We start from the raw sequence: 20,690 nt of genomic DNA, 5'->3' as shown, positions 1-20,690 counted from the left end.
AAAAACACACAGGAAACATATCCCTTAACATTAGAGAACCTATAATTTGAGAGCACAGGAATACCGCATAGACGCAACATGCGGGCTAAAGCTGAATCCTTATTTTCAGTCAGAAAACTGGACAGAAAGGCGTCTAGATCAGAAAACTATTACTTGTGTTTATTTCTCTTAGTTTTTGATTTCTGTCCTGCTGAGTTGGGTTTCTTCTTGTTCCTGTTTTTGTTTTTGACATTATGTGTGTCATAGTATCGGACACCGACTTTCTTTGAATGCTGCTGCCGCTCTGCTCTTCTCCTCTGTGAAAGAAGCAAAGAAAGTTTGTGCTACCCTCTTTGGCAATTTGTTTTTAATTGGACAATCTCACCCATCAGATGCAGTGGGGACACAGGAGACTGTGGAAGAGGGAACATGCCCTGGCCCCTCCCCATTTTAGTCAGTCAAAGGAAAGCATCACTGCTGCCACAGCCCATGTCATTTTGCCATGTGCAAATGAATGGGCAAATTCATTGTTATTTAAAAGGAACAAAAGGTGGGTTTACACAGTGAATATTTTCCCAGCCACGTAACATGCTGTACAAATTTTTGTGCATAAGCTGCAAAAGCCCCCCTTGCCCAGAAACTGTGGGAGCTGCAGAAAGATACTGTTGGCACCTACCTCTTTGGAACTCTGTTTCTTGCAAACCTTCACCGGACAGGCACCCTGGTCCTGTTCACCATCCTCTTGCCGTCCTCTTTTCTCAGCTTTCCTCGGGCTCCCTAAAAGCAGCATTTCAAGAATGTGTGAGGCAAAATGCTCCAGAAACTTGTGGTTCTGCTCAGGCCGATGGCTGGAGCTTTTCCAAACTGCCCAGCACTGCAGGGTGATGAGTGGCTAGGGGTTCCCAAAGACGTAAGGTCTTCCTGCAACTACTTAGGCCGATGACAGCCCAATCCATAGAATATAAGAGGTCCAGAGGGTGGCAACACAAGAATGGAACTTTTCTGCTGTGGCTTCCTATCTGAGGAATGCTCTTCCTGGGGAGACTCGCCTAGCGCCTTCATTATAGATCTTTGGTCGCCTGGTTAAAACATTCCTCTTTTCCCAAGCCTTTGACTAAAGAAACAATTTATGGCCTTATTAAATGGAAGTTGGTGGGTAATGTTTTGTTTGTTGTTTGCCTTTATACTGTGAAGCGCTCTGTGATCCTTGGAAGAAGGGCAGTATATAAATTTAATAAATAATATTCTTGTTAATAATTGACCCCTCCCTTGATGTAGAGCTTTCAATTGTGTTTCCCAGTCACTCAGGACTGCGTAGTGGAAGGAGCACAGCCAAGGACAGCCGGGAGCAGGCCATCCCCTCTCACCATGGGATTACAGGCAGGACGGGCCTCTTGTGGGTGAGCTCTCAGATGGAGACCTCCCAGTGCTGTCATAATGCCAACCTACCTGCAGCTTCATCACTTGCAACTGCACCAGAGTCCAACTGTGATTTTGCAAAGACTTTTTCACTCAGTCCTTTGGGAATTCTGCAAGGCAAGGAGGTGGGCATTTAGGCCCTTGCAAAAACCTGCACACAGCTGGCATTCTGACACAGACACACACAGACCTTGCCATCTAAGCAGGCATACCATCTGCGACAGTCACAATTTAGCAATACCATCCACCTCTGCAGGAGTCGCACACATCACATACTCTGGGAGAGAGAGACACTGAAGGTTGTGGCACAAGAGCACACTAGCCTTGTCGCAAATTCAATTTTGTCCCCAGAAGAGTACTCGCTGATGGAGCAAGACCACCTCCCAAAATCAAGGCCGGGGGGGGGGGGGGCAAGCAATGCCTGGGACAGCAAAAGCCTTCCTCTGCAGTATGTGGCTGGGCCAAGTCATCTAATCTCTGCTCATGGCATGTTGTGGCCAGCTGGATTGCCTCAGCTGCCGCTGGGTCGGAAAGGCAACATAATGGCTGGACAGAAGCTTAGCCTCCACTTTTTGGACTTTTACACCCATGTAACTATCAAGCTCAACCAAGCTCCATCCCACTCCCAGGGACAGCGCAAAAGCCACTACCTTATTGCCGAGAACCTCTTGGCCTTGGCCTTGTCCAAGAATTTCTTGTACTTGGCAATCTTCTCATCCAGGGATTTCAGCACTGCCTTTGGGTCCTGCCTGGTGCTTTCCTTGCCGGAGGGCCTGTTATCTGTCTTGCCAAGCTGGGAGTGCCCTTCCTCCTCCCCATCTTCTTCCTCCTCCTCCTCTTCCAGATCACTGTCCGTCCCATCAACATCAAGCACATCCACAGGGATCAGGTCCTCCTTCAAGAACTGAGGGGCCACGTGGAGCTTCCCAAAGTTCTGCCGCACATGGGACAAGGGCCATTTCGTTTCCTGTGGGGGGCCCTCCTCGCCCCTGGGCTCTGCTGCGGCTGTCTCCGTCACAACAAGGCTCTCCTCAGGGCTCTCGCTCAGACTGGCAGCTGCAGGCACTTCCAAAGCAGCACCTGTGGGCTGGAAGATGAAGGGAAGGAAGCATCTCTGGGAGCCACAATTACCAACACCCACACCCACATGCCAATGTGTCAGTTCCACTCCAGAACATCTTACTTCCCACTGCTGGGTCTGTAATTGCACCTCAGCAGGGTCCAGCTTCAAAAACTGATCAAAATGCAGATTAGATATGCTCTTTGATTTTCCTTCCACATTAAACACGTACCAAGTGCTCCTTCCCCTACATCTCTATGATTAAGGGCCAGGGATTCCAGATTAGAGTTTTTGGCTTGACCCAAAGCTCCTTTTAGAAACCATCCCTTTATATTTGCAAAAATCACCTGAATTTATTTTATTTTGGGGTGGCGGGGGAGGACTCCTGATTTTCTCCATGGTTTTGGTTTGCAGCAAAGAACTACTAGTAAACAAAACAGCAGTGACTTCTGTTAGAATTAAAGAAAGAATCACCTTCTACTGTGATTTTAGAAGTGTAAGGTATTTGATGTAGGACCCCCCCCCCCAAAAAAAAACACTGAAACAGTGGGACTAGCCTGGTCTTAAGTGCTGTCTCATTTTCATTTGTCCTGTCCTTTTTACCATGAGGGTAGATGGAATGTTTTGCCCCTGCCCCCCTTTTGAGTAAAATCACTTGGCCAGTAAGATCATCCTGTTTTCTGCCATGGCTGATGGACAAGGGTGATTTATTAGTCCAAGAGTTGCTTGCCATCCAAATGAGGACCAGGCAAAATCAATTCTGCTCCACTTGCTTAGATATTGCTCACCAGTTTACATTACATGTTGTTCAAAATCAATTATTTTTTTGGAGGATTTATATCCCATCTTTTCTGTTTTCCAAAGAATTCCAGCCACGACCGCACTGGGACTGAAAAATCAGATGGCACCTTTGCTCACCCACCTTAAACATGCAGCTCTTACCTGGGAGCCCTGCTCCATATTTGGGGGCTTCACGAAGAAAGGAATGCGGCCTCTCTGCCAGTCATTCAGCACCATTTTGCTCACTGTGCTCACATCAGGCTCTCCTCCCTGAAATGGCAGTGGGACAGTGCTTTCAGACCCACAAAGCATAGACATTTGTGAAAAAAGGGGCCTCTCTGCTGAAACTCTCTAAAAGGAAAGGTGGAGTCTCATTATTGAGCTCACAAGAGGCAGGTTCTGGCTACAGCAAGAAGGTGGGGATACTTATGAGGGATAGATTGCAACCCCATTTTCTCTAGAACCCCACAAGCATACCTTTCCCCATGTAGCCAACACCTGTCACTTGGATGGATGGATTCCTGGAACGAGACAAGTCACCAAAGAGTGCCTGCTTGCTCTTCTCATTCTTCCTCTGATGAAACACTTTCCTATTATTGACATTGCTTCCAGAGTACATACATTCCTGGCATATTAATCACAGGAACCTAGCCTTATATTCATTCTATCTCGCTCGGTACTGTCTACACTGACTAGCAACAGCTCTCCGGAGTTTGAGAGAGGCCTACTTGGGAGATTCCATTGGGGATTGAACCTGGGACCTTCTTGCAAGACAGATGCTTTGCCACTGAGCTACAGGGTTTCCCCAATCAAATTGCAGTTCAGCAGCTAGCTAGCCCAAGCAAGTGACTTCTTCCATGACAGCCTGGCCATATAACCCTCCACCCACAATCCCCAGGAAGGAAAGGCAGGCTCTCCTCCTTCACCTTGAGCAGCTTCCCCATCTGAAAGGCCAGCTTCTCAAGGAAGTCCTCTGCATTCTCCCAGAAGTCCACTTTGTACGTCTTGCTGATGTATTCTGGCTTGGCCCTTTCTAGCACGGCAGCGATGTGGTCTTCCGGGCACTTGATTTTTTCCACTTGAACCTGGAGATAAGAAAAGCAGCTCATTACCACGGCATTGGGGCATTTGGGGCACAGCTGCAGCAGTGAGAACGATGCAGGGTGGCTCCAAGGAGCAAAGGCAGGGGTTCTGATGGGCCTGTGTGTCCCCTCTGCCAGATGTTGAGGAGCCAGGAAGCCTCTGCAAAGACAATTCAAGTATCCTAATCCTCAGCACCTTTTTGATAGTGAAATATGGTAGACAACAAATATGGGGAGTCAGAGTACTGTAGTGGTTAGTGTTGCACTAGGACCTTGGGTGACCTTGATGGCCAGTCACTGCCTCTCACAGGGTTGTTGTAGGAATAAAATGAGGCAGGTGAAAGCCATATATATGCCACCTTTAGCTCTTTAGAGAAAAAGGTGGGATATAAATTCAGAGCAATAAATAATAAACCAGGGCTGGGCTAGGAGAGAAGCACCTGCTCCTTTCAACGCTTGTCCCTTCCACTACTCACCACTCCCTTCAGCACAATGTCCGTCTCTGTGTCACCGGAGGGGTACACCACACCTGGGCAGTCAATGAGGAAGATGCGGCGCATCAAGGTGATGTACTGCCACACCTGTGTGAGGAAAGAATGGCATCAACTTGGCCCTCCTTACTCACCTGAAAATGAATGTGATAGCAGCTACTTTAAACTGGGGCTGCTCAGCGGAGATTAATTAATGTGCTCTCCCTCTCCCTCCTCAACACTGCCGGGGCAAGGAGAGTCAAACACCTTCAGGGGTTGCTCCCTGGAGATTAAGAAGCAGCATTTCCTCCTTGATGACAGTAGGGATTGATTGAAGGAGGAGGGGGAGAGCCACCTTTAGCAACTCATCCTCGCCTTTGCCTACTGGAGATTAAACATGAGCCCCCACCCCCCACTTTTTGGGGATGATGAAGAAGGCCACTTGCCTTTGTCTCGCCAGCAATGGGAGCCACATTGCAGACCTTCTTGGAACGGAGTGTGTTGATCACAGAGCTCTTTCCCACATTGGGGTAGCCAATGAAGCCCACACTGATCTGCTTCTTGTCCACATGCAGCTGTTGGGAGAGAAGGACGTGTGTGGGCATAGCATCCACTGGGCCTCCTCAAACAGGAGACGTCCAACCTGGAGAGGGGTGCTGGTTTTCTGAATCAGCTATTGGGAACAGCTGCTGTATGATCAAGCCAGTGGCCCATCTAATCCAGCATCCTGTTCTAAACCAGGTGCCCCCAAGGGAAACCTGCAAGCAGGATTCGAGCACAAGAGTGCTCTTCCTTCCTGTGGTTTCTAGCAACCAATATTCAGAAGCATTGCTGCCTCTAAATGTAGGGGCAGAGCTTATCCATTGTGGCTAGTAGCCACCAATAGACCTCTTTCTCTTAGAGGACACAGCAATCCTTAACTTCACCAAAGAAGAACGGAAACTGCCCTGAACAGAATCAGAATCCTCTACACTAAGCGGCCGCAATGGTTCTCCGGGGTTTCAGAGAAGAAGCCTCCCCCAGCCTTTCCTGGAGATGCCAGTGACCTTCTGCACACTGAGCTATGCCCCTTCCCCAGTTTACTCTGGAGAAGAGCAAGGAGGGAGGCCAAACAGCTGCCACCTCCTTTGCTGCCGCCGCCGCTCTCTTCCAGCAGAAAAGCAGCACATCAGGTTCTTTGGGGCATCACTGCTTGTCTAGTCACTGAGAGAAGGGGCGGCTGTCAGTATGGAACTAGCACAGAATCACAGAACTATAGAGTTGGAAGGGACCCCAAGGGTAATCTAGTTCAATCCCTGCAATGCAGGAAACACAGCTAATGAATCCAACCTCTGTTCAAAAACCTCCAAGGAAAAGGAGTCCACGACTTCCTGTTCCACTGTCAAGCAGCTCTTACCACCAGAAAGTTCTTCCTCATGTTTCACTGGAACCTCCTTCCTTGTTCGTTTGAATTCACTAATTCAGGTCTACCCTCTGGAGCAGCAGAAAATAAGCTTGCTCCAGTGCAAGTGTGCAAGAACAGAGGCTTCTGGGCTTTCGGGCCGAGGGAAAGAGGTTCTCAATGACAATGGGCACACACAAACACCTACAGTCATCTGCTAGCCTAGCAGTTCAAGTAATCTACTTGTCCCACCACCAGCTGCCACCGCCATACCTATGCAGTGCAGTCCCCAACAATAGAAGATGGTACCTGCTGGCATCTCTCATGTGAAACTTGATGGCTTCCTCTTGGGGGGAGGGAGGACGCTCCCAGGAAATCAGACTTCCTAGCACAGCAGAATCCAAGTCCTCCCCCCAACCCCATGGGGATTTCTGAAACTGTATCTCCTGCCGAGGACTGCATCTCAGCAACCCCACCCCCACCCCCCCAAAAATCCAAGGTTCTTTACCGACAATGCACCAGTGGCGTGCAGTGAAATTTTTCATGGGGAACAGTTAGGGCCAGTCAGAAAATTCCCGGGCTTTGCAAAAGAGGTACCAGGGCTCTGACAGGATGATGGAGCCCTCCAGCCTCCTTTCAAAAACCAGATGGGCTTTGGGAAGATGGCAGGATGGATCTTGGACCCATTGGAGCCTCGCACCTCCCTCCCTAAGCCAGGCAGAAGCTTTCCGGGCTTTGGGAAAGAGGCACCAGGGGAACATTTAGGGGACAAGCCTAGTCTTAGTAACTGCACGCCACTGCAATGCACCTTTGAAACAAAGATGTGCCTTACCTTTCCAAACTGTCTCAAGAGTTGAATGAAGGCCCCTTTTCCGAAGGGGTTTGTGAGGCTGGCGTGAAAGGCCAAAGTTGGGTACTCCTGGGAGAGAATAGCCACCCAGCGTTTCTAGGAGAAGGGAAGAGTGTGCCATTCAGCATCCCACTTCACAAGGCACACCTACTCATAGAATCACAGAACCATGGAAGTGCAGAGTAGGAAGGGACCCAAAGGGTCAACTAGTCCAACAGCCCTGCTACGCAGGGATCATAACGAAAAGCCTGCTCTGCAGGTCTAGCACTTTGGAAATGTTCAAATCCCACTTCCAAAATCCCACTTCCAAAATTGGTTTCCCTGCCAATGAGCCCCCACCCAGGGGAGCTGTGGCCTAACCCTTCGCTCCACTCCAAGGAACTGTTTCAGACCTAGCAGCTTCTGGGGTTGACAAGGCCATTTCCAGGGGAATTTGGCAGGAAGCCATCAAAGGGCAGCCTTCTTTCCTGGCTCTGCCAGCAAGCACCCCTCCTTCACGAGACTCACCGTGGCCCATGTGGGCACAAGGTCACACTTGTTCAAGACAAAAATTAGGTGCTTCCAGGGCTTCTCCTTCTTCAGGTAAGTCTCCACGTGGGGGGAGCGGGTTCCCAAGGGGTCTCTGGCATCCAGCACTTGCACAACGACATCTGATGAATCAATGACCTGGAAGGGCACAGAGAGGGCAAGGGACACACATTAGACTAGAAGGAAACTTTCCACAGAATCTCAGCGACTAGGGCTAGGCAATATCTGGTTTTCCACATCATGATATATCACCAGCTAAACATCACGATATCTCGACATATCACAATATACACCTGCAGCGGTGGAGGCCCTTGCTGGGCCTCCCTTCAGCAGCAGAGGGTCCCCCATACCTCCATGCAGTGGCGGAGGGTGGGCTGTGGTTCCCTGTGACAGCAGAGGGCCTTAAAGTGTAAGGAAGTAGTAGATTTAATAAAAATATTAAATGAACTCCCATATAATATATTCAATCTATTTTCAACTAATTTAAGAGTAAAAAGGTAAAGGTACCCCTGCCTGTATGGGCCAGTCTTGACAGACTCTAGGGTTGTACGCTCATCTCACTCTAGAGGCCGGGAGCCAGCGCTGTCTGCAGACACTTCCGGGTCACGTGGCCAGCGTGACAAGCTGCATCTGGCAAGCCAGCGCAGCACACGGAACGCCAATTTAAGAGTAGCCTAAGTGATTTACTAGTCAAGTTACATCTGCTTCCCCACTCAAAGGACTAAGTGGAATCTATGCATGCATAAACCCCAGAGTTCAACTAAGCTTATTTCCACTTACCTGGGAGTAAGCCCTGTGGAATTCAGTAGGACTTGCTTGTGATTAGAAACATACAGTGGTACCTCGGGTTAAGAACTTAATTTGTTCCGGAGGTCCGTTCTTAACCTGAAACTGTTCTTAACCTGAAGCACCACTTTAGCTAATGGGGCCTCCCACTGCCGCTTCGCTGCTGCTGTGCAATTTCTGTTCTCATCCTGAAGCAAAGTTCTTAACCCGAGGTACTATTTCTAGGTTAGTGGAGTCTGTACCCTGAAGTGTCTGTACCCTGAACCCGAGGTACCACTGTATTTGCTTGCACTGCTTACTGAAAAACACCCTCCTCCATCATTCTCATAGTACCCAACCTCCCATTTCAGCATAAGGCAGCCAGCTAAGTATTCTCCCTTCCATTCTCCCTCCCACAGGGCTCCCCCAAAAGCCCCCACCCCACCAATCTCTCCTGTTTTGTTATCAGAGGGAGGGAGGGAGAGCAAGCAAGCAAAAAGATAGTCTCCTTTAAATATTTTTTTAAAAAACCATCCTTTTTAATATGGAGGAAAGCTATTTAGGGGGAACCAACAACATAAACACCACCAGAAAATAAAAATTAAAAACTCTGTCCTCTTTTTTTCATGGTGGGGGTGAGTGTGAGTGAAGAAAGAAGTCTTCCTAGTTCTTTGTTTATGCTGGATCTTTGATTGTGGTGGGAGGGAGGGGTGTTGCTCCTGGATTGTTAGCAGGCTCTGCATAACTAGCTGAGCTCTAAATGGAAATATAGGGACATGGGTGGCACTGTGGTCTAAACCACAGAGCCTAGAGCTTGCTGATCAGAAGGTTGGCAGTTCGAATCCCCGCAACAGGGTGAGCTCCCGTTGCTCAGTCCCTGCTCCTGCCAACCTAGCAGTTCGAAAGCACGTCAAGTGCAAGTAGATAATTAGGTACTGCTCCGGTGGGAAGGTAAACAGTGTTTCCATGAGCTGCTCTGGTTCGCCAGAAGCAGCTTAGTCATGCTGACCACATGACCTGGAAGCTGTCTCTGGACAAACACCGGCTCCCTCAGCCAGTAAAGCGAGATGAGCACCACAACCCTAGAGTCGTCCGCGACTGGACCTAATGGTCAGAGGTACTTTTACCTTTTTTTAAGTGGAAAGATACCAGCGGATCTGAAAGAGTGAGACACTGCCTGCAAATTATCTGTACAGGTTCAGCTGAGGTGCCCCCTGGGAAGCCTATTGCCTGCCTTGTTTAAACACTTATTTATTGCACAGTCCTATCAGCAACCCAGACCCACTGCCACAGACTGGCTCAGGCCACCATCAGGCCCCACAGTCTAGCTACCTTCAGCAGCCCTCGTACTCTTCCAAACAGGAAAGAACACGGAAGGGAAACTAATTCAGACTGCCTACTTTTGCAAGTCCAGCATGGAAAGAGGGAAAGACCAGGCTCCAGGATCAGGACCAGCTTAGCTTGCAGAAAACACAAGAGCATCTATTGCAAAGAGGTCCAGCTCCCACACTCAAACTGCTGAAATTCACCACACTGCGTTCAGAGGTTAGTGCAGGGGTCTGCAACCTGCGGCTCCGGAGCCGCATGTGGCTCTTTTACACCTTTGCTGCGGCTCCGGGGCGGATACTAGTGAGGGGAGGAGGCGCATTGTGCGCCCCGACACTCCCCACTGTGACGGGCGCTGTACTGGCTGTGACGTCGCATGGGGGCGGTGCGTGCGTTAGTCACGCACCATCCCAACGTCACCTTCCCGCCTGCTGTCAGATCGGAGGGCAGCGGCGTGCATGCTTTAAATGTCACAATGGTTTTGCGGCTCCCAGTTGTTGTTTTTCTTCGGAAACGGGTCCAAGTGGCTCTTTTTGTCTTAAAGGTTGCAGACCCCTGGGTTAGTGGAATGGGGAACAGCAGTTCTGCTCTGGCTGTTTTACATTACCAAAGACTTCTGAACAAAGAGGTTGTCTGAAAACATAAGGTGCACATTCTCTCTCATACACACAAAAACAAGTGCATGTGTAAGCTAAGGGAAGTGGCTGAGTGCTGCTATGAACACAGAACTCTGGACACAGCAGAGATAAGGAAAATGCAGCAGCAACAGTTTAAAGGAGAGGTCAGAGGGCCTCAGTGAGCTGAGCTGGGACCCAGAGCTGCTGTTGCTATTGATTGATTAACTGCTTTTATATCCCCCTTCCTCCAAGGAGCTCAAGGTGACAAACATAGTTCTCCTTCTCATTTTATCCCCACAGCAGCCCTGTGAGGCAGGCCAAGCTTCATGGCCAAGTAGGGATTTGAGCTCTGGTCTCCCAGGCCCTAGACTGAAACCGCTATGCCGCACTGTCATCACGCCTCCCCTGTATAAGCCTGAAGTCATAAGGAAGGAAGCAGCACACAGAACATCACAGCAGGGATTACCTCTGCAAGGCCCTTCCCAGAAGCAAATGGATGGAGAGCAACTGAAGGGACCTATTGGGTCACGTTCCGGCTGAGAGATGGGAACTGCCCTCCTTCCCACAGTTCCACAGAGCCTACCTTGTACAGTTCTCCCCAGATGCGCTTGGACTGCCCCTTCTTGTAGATCTCCTCTCGCGCCTCCTCCCTGCAAAGAAGCAGTTGAAGGTGTCATAACAAGCCTGTGAGGTAGGTTAGGCTGAGAGGCTGTGACTGGCCCAAGGACACCCAGTGAGATGAATGGGGATCTGAACCCTGGTCTCTCAGGTCTTAGTCTGATGCTGTAAGCACTAAACCACACAGGCTCTCAGCTAGTGAATTAGCTAGCCTGTTCTGAGGGAGTGATCCAGCCCAGTCCATGAGACAGGAAAAAAACCAGTTAGTCCTGCCTTTGACTCAGGGTAAAAAGCTCCAATTCCTGTCTTGCTAACTCAGCCAACGGGGCCCTTGAGGGGAGGGGAGGAGAGAAAGAAAAAGAGACGGGAGAGGGATCCCCTTCCCTAGGAGGATGCTCCAGGGGCTCACCTCACTCCAGTATCTTCTGTCACCCGATCCCTGTCCTTTTCTTGGTCATAGCTGCTGGCTCCAGCAGTGGCGTTTTCCACCAGGGACTGCACATCACTTGCCGAGAGGTTGGGCCGCTTCCTTTGTGCTTTGGGGCCAAATGTAGTTTCAAACGTTTCTGTGTCGAGAATGTGGACTTTGGAATTCTGAAAGGCAAGGGGGGGGGGGAGGGAGAAGTCACACCTCATTTGCCCTGGCTCAGAACAAGACACCCAAGTTAAACTGATTTGGACAACATACTGCCCCTGTTCTGTTGTTGTTTGGGGTTTTTTCTGAGAGCAGCAGCCCAGCAGACCTGAGCCACAGCCCTGGGGCTTGCCAGAAAGACCTGCTCCATTTCTCTTATTATTAAGATTGCCATTCGCTCAGTCCAACGCAATTAAAGCTACAAGGGTGCAAATCCCTCTGCTCTCTCTGCTCAGTTCCATCGAAGAGGGCTCCAGATCCAGCCATGGCCCAGATTTGTCAGGGAGAATCTGCCTCCCATTTTGCTTTGTTCTTTCAAAGTCCAGCTGCAAGGGCCAGCCCTTTTCTTGGAAGCGAGTCTCCTACAGAGAGCAAGGCTTGCTCATTTAAGTGATGTGCACTCAAGTTACACAGAACTCTTTTCTTAATTTAGGATGTTTTCCTTTTATTGGAGACACATGGAAACTCGTGAGAAAACAAAATTGTCCTGCGAGAGCTCAGTATGCGTAGAAGAAAGAGCCCGGCTCGTGGGCCAGAGCAGAGGGAATGTTGGGCTTGAGATGAAAGGCACCGGCTGTGGGGCGGACCTAAGAAGCCAGAGGACAGAGCCAAGCGGCCTCCTCTTCAGTGCCAGGCCTGGGCAATGGCCCGGAGTTGGGAATTGGCACATCTGGCTACCAGAGAAACACCACAGACCGCATACATGTTCCACATGAACACACCTGGCATGCAACAGAGGGCAGCAATGGCCTCCAACTTGGAGGGCTTTAAAAGAAGATTAGACAAATGCATGGAGGAGGAGGGCAATTGGTGGCTACTAGCCATGATGGCTTTGCTCTGCCTCCACAGTTCAAGGCAGCAATGCTTCCAAATGCCAGTTGCATTTAAAGCCCTATGCGGCCTAGGATCCACATACCTACGGAACCGACTCTCCCGGTATGCCCCGCAGAGGACCTTAAGGTCCACAAATGACAACATTTTGGAGGTCCCAGGTTGCAAGGTGGTTAAATTGGTCACAACTAGGGCCAGGGCCTTTTCAGAACTGGCCCCGACTTGGTGGAATGCTCTGTCACAAGAGACTAGGGCCCTGCGGGACCTGACATCTTTCCTCAGGGCCTGCAAGACAGAGCTGTTCTGCCTGGCCTTTGGTTTGGACTCAGTCTGACCCTTATGTTTTCCCTCCCCTTATGGTTTTGATCTATGGGCTACTTTTAAAATGAGACTGCATTTTAAATTTCATTTTAACCTGTGTTTTAAATTGGTATTTTTTTCCCCTATTATGATTTTACTGTAATTTTATTGGTGTTAGCAGCCCTGAGCCCGGCTCTGGCCGGAAAGAGCAGGGTATAAATAAAATTTATTATTATTATTATTATTATTATTATTATTATTATTAGGGCACAGGAGGGGAGAGGGTTCCTGTAGCTTTCCTCTATGGGCAACTGGGAGGCCAGTATAAGAACACAGTGCTGGAATAGATGGGTCAAGAACCCCCCCCCCCCAAGTTTACTGAGCCCTTGCATGTTGGGCACCTCCTGGCAAAGGGCGAGCAGCCACGCTGCAACTCAGTTTACATCTATAAGTTGCAAACGTAATCATATTCTACAGGGCCCTCCTCCAGCCAATCAGGCTTGGAACCAAAGGAAGGCTCCTACTCACTCGGAAGCAGCCCACAGGCACTGGGGAGTTTTGCGGGAAGGGAGAAAAGTCTAGAGGGGGGTTTACAGAGACAAGCAATTCAGCAGGTGCAAATCACAAAATGGCACATGGTTTACATGAATGGACTAAGATGAGGAGGGACACGGACACTCAGGCAACAAAGCCTAACAAAGGCTGCCCCCCTCCTCTCTGGGCATGTCGGCATCTGTGCACTGGTGGACTAGAGAATAACCTTTATGTGGAGTTATTTTGCAAAGTCAATGTTCACACCTTCACTAGGCCTTTAATTGCACCTACTGCAATTACGCCTACTGGAATATGCTTTTCTCTGTGAATGCGTGGGAAATGTAACCCAGAAGTCTTCCCCAGAGTCCAGCATGCATACAACTACACCCAAGAAAAGAACAAAATAGGGGCCCTGGATGCTGTGGGGAGAGAAGAGTCCCCACCACAAGGTGGTAAGAGGAGGACTTACATGAGGCTTAATTCGGTCATGGAGGAGAGAGAGTGGCAGCTTGGTTTGCTTCATGACAACTCTGTAGGGGTCCTTCATCACTGTCTCCATCTCCTCCTGGAACTTCTGGAGGGACGACTGCTTGATCACCCTCGTGTTACCTGCATTGAGAGAACCATAAATGGGGGCACCCCAGGCCCAATATGGTGCCTCCCACACCTTGGGCTTGATGAAATAAGCAGTTATTTAGGAGCAGGTGCAAGGTGGCCTTTATCCAAACCCAGCTCTTTGACTAGGGTCCCTGCACGTCTGCCTTTCACCCAAGGAAGAAATCCTTTAAAAAAAACCTGTGCCACAGCATAGCCAAAAACTTTCTCACCAAACCATTTGATGTTGGGCTCCACTCTTGCCACCGTGCCGGGTGCCACCGTGGACTGGAACTGCAGTGGCCGGATGACTTTCCCACGATTGTTCCTGCAGACAAAGAACAGCCACTGGAGAGCTGGCTTGTGCTTGATCCTGTCTGAGGGAAACTAGTCCCTTTCAGCTTCCGTTTCCCCAACCCTGAATTGGAAACAGGGAGCCAAAGGCTCAGGAGCGGAGGACACACTTTGCATGCAAAAGGTCCCAGATTCCTTCCCTGGAAGAACTCCGATCAGCTGGTGCCAATTAGTGTGGACAATAAGGAGCTAGATGGACCACTCAGCCGACTCGCAGATTCCGATGTATTAAGAGGGCGAACACAGCTAAGATTGTAAAACGTGTTTGGAATTGGAGGACTGCAGAAAATGTACTTGACAGAAACAAAACCGTACCTATAAGGGCTCCCAGGGGAGTAATAAGCTGGTCCCTCCATCCTGCTCCTGCTCCTTGGCTTGAAGGAAAGGGCAAACGCTCAAGCGAAACACAAGACGGAGCAGAAGGGAGCTGATTGTACGGCTCCAGGTGAACAACTGGAAGCAATAAGGGCTCCTTGGCTGCATGTCAGGCGGGAGGGCAGGAGGGTTACTGAGGCGGGGGCAAGAATGCCTGTTACCCAAGGCTGACACTTTTCCACAGGCCGCGCCAAGCAATGGAGCAGAGCCTCTGAAAAACACATCACTAAGAGGTTCCACATTTTGCCCTTGGCCCCCTTTCACAGGCAGAGATGTTTGGGGAGACACAGCAAGGCTGCTTCCATTTAGCACCTGCTCAGGGGTACAGAGCACATGCCGGCTGCACAACGGGGCATGAAATCGACTTGTTTACAGACAGTACAGAAGCAGGCGCCAAGTCTGAGGAAAACAGGAGGCAGCAGTGACTTCAGCCTCGCAGCTGAAGAAGGGCAGCTTCACCCAGATCTAGGTTTCCAGCAAAGCGGCTGTGACTCTCCTCGGCAACACTGGTGTGATGCATGTCTGCCAATTCCATGTGTCAGGGCAACAGGTGAGGGAGCAGAGGGGATGGCAAGAGGGTCTTGAGCCCTGTTTATTAAGAACCTGTATCTGAATCAGCTTACAGAGATAGAAGGACTTTCGAAAACAGTGGCTCCCCGGGCTCAGTGATGGGGGAAAGACCTGCATGTCATGTGGCCTCTTCTGAAGTGCGGAGTCAGCACGAAACCCTTTCCTGCCAAGCGCTGAGGTGTTTGAATGGGCAATAATAGGTTAGTTGCTCTCAAGGTCAGCTCAGAAGCAGAAAAGCATGGGAACGTGATCTTGAGGGAAGAGCAGGCAAGAATGGCATTGAGGAAAGGTGGGGTAGCAAAAGTTGTGTCTCAACTAAGTGGGGTGGGGGAAGTGCCCTTTTAGCAGTGAATAGCTGACCCAAAAAACAAACACACCACAGTAACTAGCTTGAAGCAGAGCCCCACAACCACTTCTGCTTACTAATCTCTTGCTGCGACATGGAAAGGATGCTAATAAAAGCAAATTCTGGGAATAACTATTAATGCTAATGGACCACTTTTCATTTTTACTTTAAGAAAAGAAGAAACAGATTGGGGGGTCTCCAGCTATTCAGCAACTTACAGAGGAAGTAGATTTATTACTTACAGGATTTAAATAAGAAAAACTAACAGACCAACAATTGGGCAGACAACTTCTTTTCATGGAATCATATAACCATAGAGTTGGAAAGTAAAAAAAAGTGATCTAGTCCAACCTCCTGCAACAACAGCTCCCTGTGATGCACTGATGGGTGTTGTAAACTTACAGGGAGAGTCCATATGCTGAATGTTTTCCTTGATAGAAGTTTTAAAGAAATCTATAATCTTTTATCCTGAGTATGGATGTGCTCTTGCTTAAGAGGACACAAGGATCTACCTAGAGCAGCCTTTTAAAACACACACACACACACAAAACAGTCATCCCAGCAGGAATGAGGCAGTCCACCAACAAATTGTGCTTTAGTTTATTGGATTTCTGATCAAAAAGTCAGCTGCCAGGAGTCTGCAGGAATTCAGACTGCAAGAACCACAATTTGATGTGCACATGCAGTTGCTTGCTTTTATTTATTTGCATAAGCAGCACTGCTTCTTGCAGGAGAGCATGGTTTTCATAGGAGGCAAAACTGAAAAATCACAGGGCTGCAACCCAGAAGAGAACTGGAGGAATGGCAGGCTTTTTGCTTCCACAGATGGCAGTAAGGGAAGACTGTTCTGGAGTGACCACTATCGCTCTCTCAAAATTAGGGAAGGACTTGGTTGTAAATATTTAACTTTTTTTGTTTCATCGTTTGCTTTGTGCTTTTATACTTTGTAACCCACAAGACCTAATGAACATCCTCACATGGTATGAGCAAACCATACATGGTATGACAGAATATTGCAATATTCTTATATTACAAAAAGCAACCCCATGGAAGAGACAATTTGGAACCAGGCCATGCTGCCGAAGGCAGGAAGCAACCTAATTCTGCCCTATGTCACAGCCCTGATCAAAATTCTATCCCAACCCAGAACTTCTATTAACAATGGAGAAAAAGACTTAAGGCCTTAAGCGCTTAAGATTGTACTTTTTCCCTTACACATGTTATAGCAGCTGGCAAGAGAAGATGATTTGGATCTAGGCCACTGTACAGGGGCAAAGGGTTAGAACTTCCTTCGTCCTGCATAGACCCAATCCAAACTGTTCCCTCCTGTGGCTGCTAACAAGTTTTTTTCCTTTCTTTCCCAGAAACCTCCATGGAATTTGCTTTGAAGATGTGACGCAAAACTCTAAAAACTCATTTTTTCAATCAGGCTTTTGGTAAGAGGGGAGAGCTGAGCAAATACTTCACTAGCTACTAGTGCTGCTCTGCTGCATTCTTATCACTGCATTGATATTTGTTCTACTTTATCTTGTTAAAATAGCACTGCTTTATAGCGTGTTGATATGTGGCTGAGGTATAAATAAATAAATTATCATTAAAAAACCCTGCTCTGAGATCAATGGAACTGATGAAGTGTAGGATGTAAACTGAACCAACTAATAAATGACTCCCTTTCCTTTTAGTGACTAAAATGAATTTCTGCATCAAGCTTCCTCATGAAACATGATTGTGGTTTGCTGGTCTCAGGAAAAGTCCTCTTTAAATGTCATTTTACACAAGAACATATGTAGAGCCTGGTGGATCAGGCCAATGGCCTCCTGTCCAGCACACTAGTTTCATAGTGGCCAAACAGATGCCACAAATGGGAAACCCATGAGCAGGACCAGAGCACAAGACCACTCTCTCCTCCTGTGGTCTCCAGCAAGTAGTATTCAAAAGTATTGCTGCCTCCAGCTGTGGAAGCAGAGCATAGCCATTATGGTCCTCTCCATGAATTTGTCATTTTAGGAACCTCAGTGCCCTGACTAGGAAACCCTCCAGCCAGTACTGTGTTTATTGCAGTTCATGGCATACACACACCCAGCCTCACCTGCGTTCCTTCTGCCTGTACATGTTGAGGCGCCGGATGGTTGCCCGGTCCCGCATGTTGTGGCCTCCAGCGCCATTTGGCCGATCTAACGTGATGAGGGAGAGAGAAAATGAAAGACATGGTGACTAAATGGTGACCAAAAATTAAAAGAACCATCAGTCAGTTCCAGTGTAAGTGAGGAATTGTACAAATGAAGGAACCTGTGTCAGCTTGTGTGGACACAAGTAACCAAAGATGAAGAAAAGGAACTGTTAAAAGAAAAACATTTTCCCCCTGTGACATCTATGCTACCATCTTCTGTCACCATGGACCTAAGTGGCTCCACAGAGCTTTTCAATGTACTACTTCACCCACCTGGTGCCTTCCAGAAGTTTGAGGCTATAACTCCCACCCACCTCAGCTAGCTGAGGCAGATGGGAGTTGTAGCCCCAGCCTCTTGAGGGTACCAGGTTGGTTAAGGCCATACTATAAAACCTGGTAGTGCAATGCTCAGACACGGCCTGAACAGCTATGTCAAGATCCATAAGAATAGCTTGCTGGATCAGGCCAAAAGGGTTCCAGCTAGACCAAAATCCTGTTCTTCTCACAGCAGCCAACCATACAGGTGCCTATGCAAAACCCAAAAGCAAGACTCAAGCACAAGAGCGCCTTCCTTACTGTGGAATACTAGCAACTGGCATTCAGAAGCATTGCTGCCTCCCAACTGTGGAGGCACAGCATAGACATATTGGCTAGTAGTCATTGGTAGCCCTCTTCTTCGTTAATTTGTCTAATCCTTTTTGAAAGCCATCCAAGTTGGTGGCCATCATTGCCTCCTGTGAGTGCGAGTTCCAGAGTTTAACTCCGTGCTTTAATAAATACTTCATTCTATGTGACCCGAGTTATCCAACATTCAGCTTCTTTGGGTGCCCATGAGCACTAGTGTTATCAGACAGGAAGAAAACCGTTTCTCTATCCGCTTTTCCAGGCCATGTATACTTTTATTAACTTCTATCATGTCACCTCTTACTCAGCTTTCCTAAAGTCCCAAGCACTGCAACCTTTCCTCTTGGGGAAATGCTTAATCCTCTTGATCATTTTAGCTGCCCTTTCTTTGAACCTTTTCCAGTTCTACAATATCTTTTCAGAGGTGAAGCAACCAGAACTGCTCACAGTATTCAATGTGAAGTAGCACCATAGTTTTGCATAATGGCATTATGAGATTGGCGGCTTCATTTCCAATTCCTTTTCTAACGATCCCTAGCATGGAATTTACCTTTTTCGACATCCCCATCGTGCTGGGCCACTACGACCCTGAGGTTCCTGGTCACTTTCCACCAGTTCAGGAGAAATTAATACCTTTTTTTCTTCTTTCCTTTTTTTGCCCCCATATGCATCATGACGCATTCTTCCAAGTGCGGCCTCACCTGCAGCTCTGCTGCGGACCAGCGCCGAGGCCCAGCACCCCGTGGGGAGAGCGCAGGATCCAGCCCGGAGGGGCTACCCCCACCTGGCGACCTTCCCTCCTTTCCCTTGCCCGCCCACCCCACTCACTCACCGGGGTTGGTGCTGGCCCGCGAGGGGTTGATGCTGGCGCGGCCTTTGAATCCCGGCTTCACCATCGCGGCGGCGGCGACAGTTCCTGCTGCAGCTCAGGCCACGTTCAGACGGCCGGAAGATACTCAGCAGCAACTTCCGGGAAAGGCGGTGACGCACTTCCGCCGCCGGTGACTCGGGCACAAGCGCAGCTTGTCAGTTCGCTGCCCTTCGCCAGCACCGCTCCGAAGCTGGCCGTGACGTCACGGCGAAAGGTTTGGTACGATTCCTCTTACCACATACAAACTCCCGCTCCTGGAAGTGACCGGCGGGGAGCTCTTGTTGGATGACGTCCGTAAAGCATGAAGGCGGCGTGACTCTCCAGGGCGGGCCAGCTCCGGCCACGCCTCTGTCCTCTGTCCACTCAGGAGTAAGTCCCTCCGGTCCGTCCGTCCAATGGACTTCCTCCTTGCCTAGCACGTGGGTAGTGCTTGAGGAAGGGGCGGGAGGTAAAAATTCGATTGGACTCCAATTCCCATAAGCCCCTGCAAGCACCGTGGGGAATTGTCGCGGCGGGATGGGTAGGGGTGATGGGAACTTTTATGGGGAGAAGAGCCAGGGGATACAGGACTAGAAGGAGAAGGAGGAGATCTGGGTTCAAATCCTGTCTCTGCCCTGAAGCTCCCAAGGCAGCTCCGCTCCGCTTTCCATCATTCTAAGCCGAAGGCAGGGAAACAAACGTGATGCAAGCCATAGTTCCTCTGTGCCCTCTTAAGACCCCCGTGGACTTCTGTGCAGAGTCAGCTCAACGTATTTTGGAATAGCCATGCTCACCAGCACAGACCAGATAAAATAAGAGGCTACATCTCCCCCACCACCACCACCACCTCTCCCCTTCCGTTTTTGATATTAAAGGCGAATTTAGAATGTGGAGGTAAAAGGTAAAGGGACCCCTGACCATTAGGTCCAGTCGTGACCGATTCCGGGGTTGTGGCGCTCATCTCGCTTTATTGGCCAAGGGAGCTGGCATTTGTCCGCAGACAGCTTCCGGGTCATGTGGCTAGCATGACTAAGCCGCTTCTGGTGAACCAGAGCAGCGCACGGAAACACTGTTTACCTTCCTGCCGGAGTGGTACCTATTTATCTACTTGCACTTTGATGTGCTTTTGAACGACTAGGTTGGCAGGACCAAGCAACGGAGCTCAGCCCATCGCAGGGATTCAAACCGCCGACCTTCTGATCGGCAAGTCCTAGGCTCTGTGGTTTAACCCACAGCGCCACCGGCGTCCGTGGAGGTAGATCTCACTAACTGCGGAGCCTTTAGAAGGAGGAGGGTTATAATTTGTTTCTGTAGGTCCACAGTGGCCTTATGAGCATCACAGCGTCCCTTTGAGCCACTGCTGAAAGCATCTAATCTGCTCATAATTGCCTGCTTCCTGGAATTGCACTTTCCCCACCCTCTTTGATGCCAGGTACAGGGTCACGGCTAATGCCAAACATTTTCACATTAGAGGAGAGAAGTGGTGCTCATGGTATTTGCTAAAAACATAACACTCCTCAGACTTTGATCTCCAGGTGGTGATGGAACTGCAACTCCCACCATCCTTGACCAGTGGCCAAGTGCAGTAGGTTAGATTCCAGCCATGCAAGTTTCTACACACACACACTTTTCC

At 49.2% G+C, this 20,690-nt stretch overlaps 1 protein-coding gene across 1 annotated transcript; it reads right to left on the bottom strand.

Moving 5' to 3' along the window:
- Positions 1–134: 134 nt before the first annotated feature.
- Positions 135–19,472, bottom strand: GNL2 (G protein nucleolar 2). Its single transcript, XM_083511600.1, has 16 exons — positions 19,040–19,472; positions 17,503–17,587; positions 14,002–14,096; positions 13,644–13,783; positions 11,285–11,469; positions 10,841–10,907; positions 7,529–7,687; positions 7,004–7,117; positions 5,237–5,365; positions 4,797–4,901; positions 4,165–4,323; positions 3,401–3,508; positions 2,049–2,485; positions 1,429–1,508; positions 656–756; positions 135–296 (listed from the first exon to the last, which is right to left on the bottom strand). Exons 1-16 carry the CDS (start codon positions 19,101–19,103, stop codon positions 150–152), a joined length of 2,175 nt encoding a protein of 724 aa, XP_083367726.1. The 5' UTR covers positions 19,104–19,472; the 3' UTR covers positions 135–149.
- Positions 19,473–20,690: the final 1,218 nt, after the last annotated feature.

The sequence above is a fragment of the Podarcis liolepis genome (genome assembly GCF_965112155.1).
Source record: "Podarcis liolepis genome assembly, chromosome: 7".
In the NCBI taxonomy this organism is placed as follows: Eukaryota; Metazoa; Chordata; class Lepidosauria; order Squamata; family Lacertidae; genus Podarcis; species Podarcis liolepis.
The sequence above is the reverse complement of the archived record's forward strand: the minus strand, read 5'-3'. Positions and strand labels throughout refer to the sequence as shown.